The 12,430-nt window shown below is 38.7% G+C and overlaps 1 protein-coding gene across 1 annotated transcript in view; it reads left to right on the plus strand.

Moving 5' to 3' along the window:
• Positions 1 to 12,430, plus strand: part of DDX58 (DExD/H-box helicase 58) — a 39,969-nt gene that overhangs the window by 22,515 nt on the left and 5,024 nt on the right. The window contains exons 11-16 of the mRNA XM_042782290.1: positions 1,550 to 1,707; positions 2,787 to 2,922; positions 4,016 to 4,164; positions 7,240 to 7,330; positions 10,369 to 10,539; positions 11,871 to 12,022. Coding sequence (XP_042638224.1) covers positions 1,550 to 1,707; positions 2,787 to 2,922; positions 4,016 to 4,164; positions 7,240 to 7,330; positions 10,369 to 10,539; positions 11,871 to 12,022 — 857 coding nt within the window. The remainder of the gene's footprint in view (positions 1 to 1,549; positions 1,708 to 2,786; positions 2,923 to 4,015; positions 4,165 to 7,239; positions 7,331 to 10,368; positions 10,540 to 11,870; positions 12,023 to 12,430) is intronic.

The following is a 12,430-nucleotide window of genomic DNA, read 5'->3' on the forward strand; positions in this document are numbered from 1 at the left end:
GATCATATCTAGAGGTTGACTCTCTTGAGTATTCAGGAATCTTGTAAGTCCTCCTTTATTCCCTCTTGCTTTTTTTCTTTTTTTAATTTTTTCTTTTGTAAATCCATCTGGACACACATACTTCAAGAATATCATATTCGTATCAGTTCATCATTTTCTTGACCTTCCAAATTGACTTCATCCTGATATCCTTATTCCCATGAATGGAACCACCAATTCCCTGGTGACTGAGATTCAAACCTAGGGGTGATCTTTGATTCTTTCTTCTTTTGTGACTCCTTCATGCAATCACCAAGTTTTGTTTTTCCTCCATTTATTCATTCACTCACCACATATTTATTGCTCCAGGCATAATAAATGGAAATACCAAGATTAAAGATATAATCCCTGCCCTCAGGAAAGTCATAGACAAAGAGACAAGAATCAGCTGGGTATAATTTCCATGGGACAAAGCAGAGTTACACACTGGGTGCCAGTGGAGCACATGGGAACTTTGACCTAGACGGGGTTTCAGGGAAAGCTTCCTGGGGGAGGTAGTACCTGAGACCAATCTTGAAGATGTCGGCCAAGTTAAGGAGAGAAAAATATATAAGGAAAGGACTGCAGGTATAGAGAGAAGAGAGAGCACAGTGATTTAGGAACTAGAAGCATTTCATGACAATTCTACCGTGTGAGTAATGGAAAGGAGGGAGGCTAAGGGGAGAGGTGGGGACAGATAGTGGAGGGCATGGTAGGCCAAGCTGAGTTTGAATTTCATCCTAAAAGCAATTGAAGATTTTAAACAGATTAGTGATGTGATAAAGATAATGGTAAATGAAGAAAACCAAACAGGTAGTGAAGGTGGGTTAGAGAGGGGTGGTGGGATGTGAAAGGTGCATAACTTAATGGCTAAATGGATTTGGGTGGGAGTGAGAGAGAGGAAGCAGCCAGGTGACTTCCTCCCAGGTTTCTAGCTTGAGCACCTATTTGTATGCCAGTGGGTGTTATTGGTTCCAGGATTAGGAGCAGCTTTGGCAGGTACAAAATGAGTTTAGCGTCTTGGAGGCATTGGATTTATGATGTCTGTGAGACAGCTCAGGGTGTCTTTCTTTTCACCCTTATTTTGCTTTTAACTTTCCTTTTCTTTCACAGTATAACTTAGGTCCTGTTTTAATAGACTTTCAATTGATTTACCCTTCTCCACTCAGTCTTCCATCCAACCCCCACTACCTTATTATCAGGAACGTTAATCAGGTAATGAAGTCCCTGGGTGGTTAAAATGGTTAATGTGCTTGGCTGCTAATCAAAAGGTCTAAGGTTCAAGTCTACCCAGAAGTACCTTGGAAGAAAGGCCTGGTGATGCATTTCCGAAAAATCAGCCATTCTAAACCCTGTGGAGCCCTGTTCTACTCTGAGACACATGGGGTCACTATGAGTTGGAATGGACTTGATGACAACTTTTGGTGTCTTCTTTACAAAGAGTAAGAAAGGAAAATGAAGGGTAAGGCAGATGAATTCTTTGATTACTGACCATATGGCACAGTGAAATATTTTTTTTTAATTTTCCCAGGTAACTTATTTCAAATTCAAAATAGGGAATTCGGTACACAGAAATATGAACAGTGGATCATTGCAGTTCAGAAAGAGTGTGTAGTGTTTCGGATGTCAGACAGAAATGAAGAGAGCAGGATCTGTAAGACACTGTTCTTGTATACTTCACATCTACGGGTATGTTCCTTCTTTTGAAAGGCATATTTTGGTCATAGCACCTACTGAGAGGTTCACTGTGGCAGCTGAGAGACATCAACTTTCTGTGCTATCTCCAAGAGCTAACTTAAGAGCTTCTCCAGGAGGTTCTTGTGACGCAATCTCCAAAAGTTGTCACGTTCAGCCCCTTCTTTGTCTTTTGAAGCTCAACACTGGAGCAACAGAACTGAAATAGGCTGAGATTCTAGGCTGTGCCTCCACCGTACCCTTAATTGATGGGGTTAGAAAAAATTAGGTAATGTAAGGGGACATTATTATTTATATGTGACCAGTGAAAGACCTCTGAATTTCAGATTTTGGGTCCTGTTGCCATATTCTGAAGCATATGTTTTATTTGTGTTTGGTAGAGCCACATGCTCAGACATTCAAGATCTCTGGTGTTTTCTGGTTAACCAAGAAATTAGGAAACAACAACACAACAAAAACATCCATTACCTCTGTTTGCTCAGACATTCAGGGTCTCTGGTGTTTTCTGGTTAACCAAGATATTAAGAAACAACAACACAATAAAAACATCCATCACCTCTGTTCATTTTTTCCATTTAGAAGGTTTTTAAAATGCATTCAATCAGCATACATTTGTAGACTCTTAGTTAACTTGAATTTTTGGTGTAGGTGGTCAGCACCACCATCCTGAAGAGGTGCAATTACAATTTATTAACAGCTTTAGATGTAGAAGAGATTAAGTGGAATGTCTGAGTTATGGGGCAAGTTGATGTGGAAGTTGCTTTACCTTTGTTTTTCTTTGATACATATTTTTTATAAAAGTTTATCTTTCTCTTCTAAGGTAGCTTATAGCAGAGTGATTCTAGTTAATTAATGATGCCAGGTAATTGAGATTTTCTTTTCTTTTCTTTTTAAATACAGTATTTGGTTCAAAGAAATTACTACTGAACCCTTAGGGGAAAAACTGAAGGTTGAAATATATTTGTGAAAAATTTATCCTCAAAATTAATCTCTTGTTAAGTAGAGTTCATTGAACAGAAGATGTTATGTTAGAAATGAGAAACATGTCGAAACTCAGTTTTCATTTCAAACAGAAATATAATGATGCCCTCCTCATCAGTGAGCATGCCCGAATCAAAGATGCTCTGGATTACTTGAAAGCCTTCTTCAACAATGTCCGAGCAGCAGGATTTGATGAAATTGAGCAAGCTCTAACCCAGAGATTTGAAGGTCAGTGTTGTTCCCAGAGAGGGAAGCCCTTTTGGAGTCTGGTGACTGGAGTGGCAGTGTACATGTATATATGTATATGTATATATTACCACATATGACATTTAATGTGTGTAAGTTTAATGATGGTTGGGAGTTGTTCTCCGTTTAAGAAAATATTATAATTAGGAATATTTAGCTTCAGTGAAATCTAACACCTATGAAAAAATTCTGCTTGCATCATTTAGTATTTGGAAGAAGTAAAAATAGTAGGATTTACACATGATAGATTCCATACAAACAGCAGCTACACCATATTAAATTTCCACCAGCAAACTATATGGATTCCAGTTTCTCCATATTCTCTCCAACACTTGGTCTTCTCTTTTTTTTTTGATAATATCCATCCTAATGGGTATAAGTATTATCTCATTGTGGTTTTGATTTATGTTACATTTGTTTATATATAAGTTATTCAATTTTAAGTTTATATAATTGAATTTTTAATAATGACTGTTTAAAACCAGCTCATACAGTTCTTGAAAATTTGACAGTCAGCTCTTGTAGCTTAGTAGGAATCAGCTGGAGCACACCATTGGTTTATTACTGTGCTTGTGAAGATGAGATCATACTGAACTTACTATACCTTTATCTTTCTTACTTAAAATATCTCTGAGATCTTTCCATATCAGCATGTACATGTATCATTCATTATTTTTAAGTCATATTAACATTAAATGCTTAGTCCATGATTTATTAAACTGTTGCCCTATTGTTGGTCATTTAGGTTGTTTACTATTTTTCTTTTCTATTCTAAACAATAGTACAGTGAACATCTTTGGAGATATTTTCCATACTTTTCTAAATAGAAGTATGGCTTAAATTGCTAAACGTAGACTATCAGGATCAAAGGACATGTGAGCTTTAAGTTTGGATAGATATTGCCGAGTTGCTGTCTTAAAAGATTGTACCAATTTAAATTGGTGGTATACTCCTTTGCAGGTTAGTTCCTGTAAAATTCTGGTGAAAGATTTAGAAATCAACCTTTGAGCTATAGTAAAAAGTCACAGTGTATTCTTGAATTTATAAACCATTTATAAAATGTTCTCTTTTACAGAAAAGTTGAAGGAACTAGAACTTGTTTCCATGGATCCCAGTAATGAGAACCCTAAACTCAAAGAACTTTGCTTTATCTTGCAAGAGGAATACCACTTAAACCCAGAGACAAGAACCATTCTCTTTGTCAAAACCAGAGCACTTGTGGATGTAAGCTTTCTTATTCATTGTGGCTAAATAATTGACCCAGTACCATTTATTAAAATCACAAAAAAAAAAAAAAAATAACAGGCACCCATATATGTCTTGATCTGTTTCTAAGCTCTCTGTTCTGCTCCAATCAGCTATTAGTTTGTCCTTAGACTAAAGCTTTACTTTTTTAATACTCTTAAATATAATAAGTCTTGATACCTGTCAAGCAAGCATTTTGCATCATTAGTTTTTTTCTTTAGCCATTGTATGGGTACAGTATCTCAATAGGTTTTTTTTTAACTTTTTGTTGTGATTTGGGTGAAAGTTTACAGAGCACATTGGTTTTCCATTCAGCATTTTATATACGTTTTGTTTTGTGACGTTCATTGCAATCCCCACAATATAACAGCACTCTTCCTACTTCCTCCCTGTATTAATTCATCCTTGCTTCCTAGCCCTTCCTGCCTTCTGAGTTTATCCTTGGGCAAATGCTGCCCTTTTTATATCTCATATGGTTGATTGTTCTAAGGAGTGCATGCCTTCCTTTTGTTATTGGTCACTGTATAAGGCCTGTCTGGGAGCTCCGGGGTGTAGTGCCTAAGGCATTTGACTGCTAATGAGAAGGCTGGCCGTTCAAACCCACCAGACACTACTCAGAAGGAAGATTGGGCAATCTACTTCTGTAGGGATACTGACTCAGAAACCCAAGGAGGGGTTGCTATGAGTCAGAATCAGCTCCACAGGAGTGAGTTTGGGTTTTGGTTTTTATAGGTCTGTCTAATGCTCTGGTGGTGTAGTGCCTAAGGCATTTAACTGCTAACCAGAAGGCTGGCAGTTCAAACCTGCCAGCTACTCCTCAGAAGGAAGATCAGGCAATCTCCTTCCGTAGAGATACTGCCTCAGAAACCTAAGGAGAGGTCGCTATAAGTTGAATCAACTCGATGGCAGTGAGTTTGGTTTTTGGTTTGGTCTAATATTTGGCTGAAAGTTGAGCCATAGCAGTGAGTTCAGTTCCGGGCTTGAAGGATGTATAAAGGACTATAGTCTTGGGGGTTCCACCAGTCTCTATTACACCAGTAAGCTCAGTCTTTTTTTTTTTGTTTTGTTTCACGTTTTCCTCCCACTGTATCTAGGGCCTCTTATTATGATCCCTTTCAGAGCAGTTAGCAGTGGTAGCTGGGCATCATCTGGTTCTTCTGGTCTCAGGGTCATGGAGGCTGGAGTTCATGTGGTCTACTAGTTCTTTGGACTGATTGTTCTATGCATCTTTGATTTACTTTCTTTTTTGCTTTAGAGGGGGAAAAACCATTAGTTTCACTTTAAATGGCTGTTTATAAGCTTTACAATTTTTTTTTTGTGTGTGTGATTTGGGTGCAGTTTTACAAAGCAGATTCTTTTTACACTCAGCAGTTCATCCACGTATTGTTTCATGACACAGATTATAGTCCCCACAATTAACAGTTCTCTTTCTACCTCCTCCCTGAACAGGGAAAATTTGAATTTTCATAATAACTAAATAAGGTTAAGCACCTTTTCATATAACTCTTCTTATATCTTCTTTGGTGGTGTGTCTGTTCAGATCATTTGGCCATTTTAAAAACTGGGTTATTTAGTATCTTATTTTTGAGTTTTTGAGAGTTCTTTTTAAATTCTACCAAAAAGTTCTTTGTCAGAAATGTAATTGGTTTTTTCTGGTTTGTGGCTTATCTTTTCGTTCTCCTAACAGTATCTTCTGCAGATTGAAAACCTTCAATTTCGATACAGTCCAGTTTATCAAGTTTTTCTTGTATGGCTCATGCTTTTGATATTGTTATCTAAGAACTTTATGCGTATTCAAGGTCACAAAGATTCTTATATTATCTTCTAGAAATTTTAACTTTTGTATTTTACATTTAGGTCTGTGATCCATATGGAATTCTTTTTGTTTTTATTTTAGTTTTTTAATTGTGATTTGGGTGAAAGTTTACATAGCAAATTGGTTTTCCATCATTAGCAGTTCTTCTAATCTATGATTCCAGTGTATCTCTTCATTTAATTAGGGCTTCTGTATGTGTTATCTGTTGTGTAACAAATATCCTCAAAACTTGGTGGTTAGAAACTTCAGGCATTAATTATCTTACAGTATCTCTGGGTCATGAATCTGGAAGCAGCTTCCCTGGGTGCTCCTGGATCAGGATCTCTCATGAGGCTATAGTCAAGGTGTTGGTCATGGCTGTAGTTATCTCACGGCTTGGCTGGGGGGAGAATCAACTTCCAAGCTCACTTACATGGATATTAGCAGGCGTAGAAGATGTGCTTCCAAGCTCACTTATGTGGGCCTTTGCACAGGGCTGCCTCACAACACGGCAGCTTCCTGCAAAGTGAGTGATCCAAGAGAGAGTGAGAGACAGTGCCTAATATGGAAACTATTGTTGTTGTTGTTGTTATTGTTGTTGTTGTTATGTGCCATCGAGTCGGCCCCGACTCATAGAAACTATAGTCATTTTATAACCCAATTTTGGAAGTGATATCTTGTCCCATCTGTTGTATTATATTCATTAGCAGTGGTTCATAAATGTAGCTCACAGAAGAGAGGATTTGTAGGATCTGAATACAGGAAGTGGGGGGGGGGATTATTGAGGGCTACCTAAGAGGCGAAATACCACATCTTCTTTTGTTTCTTTTTTAGTTTCTCTTATCATCTTCTTTAGTTTCAGCATATAGATTCTGCATATATTTTGTTAGATTTATAGTTAAGTATTACTTTTCTAAAAATTGTAAATGATATTTTTTAAAATTTTCAAATTGCAATTACTTGTTGCTAGTCTATAGAAGTACAACTGATTTCTGTATATTGCTCTTATATCCTGAACTGTTGTTAAACTCATGTAGTAGTTCTGCACACCCACTATTCTGAACTTTTTTTGCAAAGACCTACACCACTGTAGTTAATTATTTCATGGAGTTCAATTCCAAGAAGCTGTTTTTCCATCTGAAAAATGTCTGTGTACTGACTTAAACATTAAGTTTCTTTTCTTCATACATATGTTTTGATACTGCTTTAATATAGATTTACAAATATTGTCCAAACTATAGTTTGCATTTCATTTTCAGGCTTTAAAGAAATGGATTGAAGAAAATTCTAAACTCAGCTTTCTGAAACCTGGCATATTGACGGGACGTGGCAAAACAAGTCAGCAAATAGGTATGTGTATATAGTGACCACCACTTGTCTGTCAGTTTGTCAAGATAGCAACAATTGTGAGGATGGTGCAGGACCTGGCGGTGTTTCATTCTGTTGTACATAGGGTTGCTATGAATCAGAACCAACTCAATGGCATGTAACAACAACAAATAAAATGAATTAAATTTAGTATACTATGTATGTAAGGATCCACCAGCTGCTGTGTGGGAGAAAGTATAGCAGTCTGCTTCTGAAAAGATTATAGCCTTGGAAACTCTATGGGGAAGTTTTATTTTGTTGTATAGGGTTGCTATAAGTCAGAATTGACTTGATGGCAATGGGTGTGCATCTTGAAAAAAGGAATCTTGATAAAAAACTCAAGAATGAAATCAAATAATACTTAGGGATTTTTTTTAAGCAGCTTTATAAAAATAATACTTACTGCACTTGAATTTTCATGACTTTGAATTTCCAATGCAAATCATAAACCCTCATAAGTCTTACTAGAAATGCTGAGAGTCTGCTTCCAGCTAGGTTAAGGAAGATAATACCTTCCCTTGCCTTACTGAGATAGGTCTTCTTCATGAAGAGTGAAGTGGAGATCAGAAGGTGACTGAACTAATACGTAAACGTGGATGGGCCTTTGGAACCCATAAAACTTGAACTCCAGCATGCATATTCTTTGAGCCATTATTGTGAGTATTTGCCACAATCACATGAACTGGATAATATCTGCATTCTAACGTCACTCTGTGAATTGAACAATTTAAATTTAGCCTCCAAGATCATAGGATATTAGAAGGCATTGTGGCTGTCTCAGTCAAGATCCTTTCTTTCCCTAAGTAACAGAAACCCATTTAGGCTAGTCCAAGCAAAAGATAAATTGATTTCATCTGGGCCTCTCATGTTGTTGTTGTGTTATGTGCTGTTGAGTCAAACCTGACTCATAGTGACCTGTCCTTGGGTTTCTGAGGCAGTATCACTACAGAAGTAGATTGTCCAACCTTCCTTCCGAGGAGTGGCTGGCTGGTGGGTTTGAACTGCCAGCCTTCTGGTTAGCAGTCAAGTGCCTTAGGCAGTATGCTCATAGAACCTAAGATCAGGAGATATACTTGGGCTTCATGGGCAGCTGAAACTGAGCCTGGGAAGTCTTCTGAACCCTGCACATCTGCTCTGTTCTTTTCCTTCTTCAGGCTACTCTCTGAGCTTCTCCATTCAGGACTGCCAATACCTCCCCAATTTACTACCTTTCTTCAAGCTCCAATTTCAGACTCCAGGAAGGAAAATCTTATTGGCCCATCTTGGTTCAAATGTTTATTTTAATCTAGTCAGTTGTAGCCAGGGGACAGGGTCTGTATACATCAAGGTAGTCTAATTGCTCTGAAAACCCCAAAGTCTTGGGGATGTAACACAATAAAAGTTATTTCTCACATCACAGTCCAGTACAAATAGGTAAGGGGGGGTTACTGCTCCATGCACCTCCATATATTCTGGGGTCCAGCTGCTTGTTGTGGCTCTGTCATCATAGGGGGCCTCCAAATCCTTTGCTGTCCTCATCTGGTCTGTTGATGAGGAGTAAAAGCATGGAGGATTTTCAGAGGTCAAGTTTGAAAGAGACATGCATCACTTCTATCCACATGTCATTCGAGAATTAAGTCATAAGGCCACCTAACTCCACGAGAGGCCGGGATGTGTAATTTAGTTGTGTGCCCAGCAGGAGAAATAAGTGGAGCTTGGGGAACACACAGTATTGTCTGTGCCATAGAAAAAAATATAAATTGAGTATAGTTACCCAGGTTTTCACCCCTGTGGGTATGGCAGGGAATGAGTCTTAGAGAATAGAAGTTCTCTGTCCTATAATATGAGGACAGATACCTCATATTATAAGTGCACACAATCGGATTCCCAGACTGAAGTTCAAGACCTGACTCTGCTGCTAACTGTCACTTTGCCATACCTCTGGAACCTCAGGGCCCTTGTCTATAAAAGGAAATTATCACACTCCCTCCATCAACCTAAAAGGGCCTTGTGCATCTCTGTTACATAGGTGTAAAAATATTTTGTCAGTTATAAACCACTATACTAATGCAAAAGTGGTACTACTATTAGCTATTGACATTTTTGCAAGAAAAGTCAATATGTATTTTGGTATATTTGAGGTCACACAGCTAGTAAGTGCCAGAGCTGGGACTTGATTTCAGGCATTCTTGTGACAGCGTCCAAGCTATTAGACACCCTAAAAGTCCTCTCTAAAAGAAGGGTAGGAATAGATGGTACTGCCTATGGTACGGTTATTTTAAGATAATGAATATAAAAGCACTTATCACAGTACCTGCCATGTAAGAAAAAAAACCAAAGCCAAACTCACTGCCATCGAGTAGGTTCTGACTCATAGTGACCCCTCCTTGGATTTCCAAGGTGGTATCTCTATGGAAGTAGATTGCCCAGTCTTCCTTTCCAGGAGTGGCTGGTGGGTTTGAACCACCAGCCTTCTGGTTAGCAGTCAGATGTGTTAGGCACTATGCCACCAGAGCTCCTGTTGTTGTTGTTGTTATGTGCTGTCAAGTCATACCTGACTCATAGCAACCCCTCCTTGGGTTTCCGAGGCAGTATCACTACGGAAGTAGGATTGCCCAACCTTCCTTCCGAGGAGTGGCTGGTGGGTTTGAACCGCCAGCCATCGGTTAGCAGGCAAGTGTCTTAGCCACTATGCTACCAGAGCTCCTAGCATCCCATAATTAATGTTGTTGTTGTTATGTGCCGTTGAGTTGGACCCGACTCATAGCGACCCCTCGTTAGGTTTCCAAGGTGGTATCACTACGAAAGTAGATTGCCCAACCTTCCTTCTGAGGAGTGGCTGATGGGTTTGAACCGCTAGCCTCTGGTTAGCAGTCAAGTGCCTTAGGCACTATGCTACCAGATCTCCCCCTGTATTAGCTACTTTTATATATTAATTCCCTTTTATCAAAGGGAAAGATACATCTTTGGTAACTGTATAATGTATAATAATATAATAATACCTTTTCATAACTGTATAATGCTCTCTGACTCTGACACAGGTATGACCCTCCCAGCACAGAAGAGTGTGTTGGATACATTCAGATCCAATGGAGATAACAAGATTCTGATTGCCACTTCAGTTGCAGATGAGGGCATCGACATTGCTCAGTGTAATCTGGTCATCCTGTATGAGTATGTGGGCAATGTCATCAAAATGATTCAAACCAGAGGTAAGGGAAGTTTTGATGCCCTTGCTGCATAGCTGCCATTTTTTTCTGATTTGTGTGTGTTATTCTGGCTTTTCTCCTTCATAGAGCCATGTTTCGGTGTGTGACCACTGGCAGAGTGGGCTCTGGTATTGTTAGCTATAAAGGTGTTGGCTGACCTGGTCAATATTGGGTGATTAGAGTTATATACATTAATATATATCCTGTTTTGATTCTTCTTCACAATTAATGGCTGCTTAATTGCCCGTCCTTGACTTAGATATTCCTTACATGGAAGGATCATTCCAGGTTGGACTGAGAGGCTTTACCAGTCAATGTGTGGACCTTTTATGGTTGCATTTGTGGTGCTAGTGGGTGGGCCCCCTGTATTCCAGAAGAGATAGTCTGTGGTGTTCTTCTGTCCCACCTGGACTAATAACCTCCCAACTAGTTTCTCCTCCTTTTTTCTTTCCTTTTTCTGATTTCTATAACAACAGCTGCCTTATTACTTTCTCTGAAAAACAGCTCTGAACATGTCACTTCCCTGTGAAAGAACTTCAATGGTTCTCTAATTAACTTGGTATTAAAGAGTTTGCAAAAACCAGCACCCACTTATCTTCTCAACCTTATTTCCCATTCTTCCATTTTATTCATTATCCACTGCAGCCAACCTGACTTCATAATTTATTCCTTGTAGAAACCTTATAGAGAGGTCTTTATCACACTCCCTCCATCAACCTAAAAGGGCCTTGTGCATCTCCGTTACATAGGTGTAAAAATATTTTGTCAGTTATAAACCACTATACTAATGCAAAAGTGGTCTGCTGATGCTCTTTGTTCGACACTCTCGCCTGTCTCCTTATCACCACCCCTAATTCCCCCATCTGGCGTAATCTCTTTTGAATGCCCATAATCCTTTATATCTCTCTTGGGCACTTACAATTTTCCACCTGTGGTCTTGTGGTGATGAACATATTTAATTTCCCCATTGCCTAGAAGGTTCTTGAGGGATGATCTATTTATCATTCATCTTAGTGTCTTCACGTATCTTACACGGAAGGGTTCATACTGGGTTGTCTTTAAAGCAGTGCTTCTGATAATGTCCACTCACAGTGCACCATTGGAGACCCTGAGTGAGCAAATCTAGGGTGGATTCTTTGTTCATCCACACATTTAACAGGCAGGCTGACACCTGCATTTGAGTTCACACTTACATGCTCAGCTTCCCTGGAAAGTCGGATTCAGTGAACCAAAAGTGGTTATTAGGAATACGGCTATCCTCTTCTTTAACTATTTCCTGATTGTATCAGATTTTTAAGTCAAAGACACCAAATAAAACATTTATTTTCTATTAGGTAGAGGAAGAGCAAAAGGTAGCAAGTGCTTCCTTGTGACTAGTAATGCTGATATAATTGAAAAAGAAAAAATAAACATATACAAAGAAAAATTGATGAATGACTCCATTTTAAGCCTTCAGGAATTGGATGAAGCAGTATTTAAAGAAAAGGTAAGTCATCTGTGTTACTCTTTCAGAATCTGACCATGGATAACACAGGATATGCATATGATAGGTACTTTTTATCATATTGTTCAGAGAGTATTGCATTAGAACAATAAGTTTATGCTTAAAGTTTTCTCTTTAGTGCACCTAAAGTCCATTGTTTTGAAGTCTCAGTGATATTAAAATATCTTATAATAGTGATGCTACCTAAAGTTATGCTTTTAGAAATAATAGTCAATTTAATAATAATAGGCAGTGTTGTTGTTATGTGAGTCGGACCTGACTCATAGCGACCCGTCCTTGGGTTTCCGAGGCAGTATAACTACGGAAGTAGATTGCCCAACCTTCCTTCCGAGGAGTGGCTGGTGGGTTTGAACCGCCAGCCTTCTGGTTAGCAGTCAAGTGCCTTAGGCA

The sequence above is a fragment of the Orycteropus afer genome, unplaced genomic scaffold (assembly GCF_000298275.1).
Source record: "Orycteropus afer afer isolate SDZICR_OR568_19922 unplaced genomic scaffold, OryAfe1.0 scaffold00285, whole genome shotgun sequence".
In the NCBI taxonomy this organism is placed as follows: Eukaryota; Metazoa; Chordata; class Mammalia; order Tubulidentata; family Orycteropodidae; genus Orycteropus; species Orycteropus afer.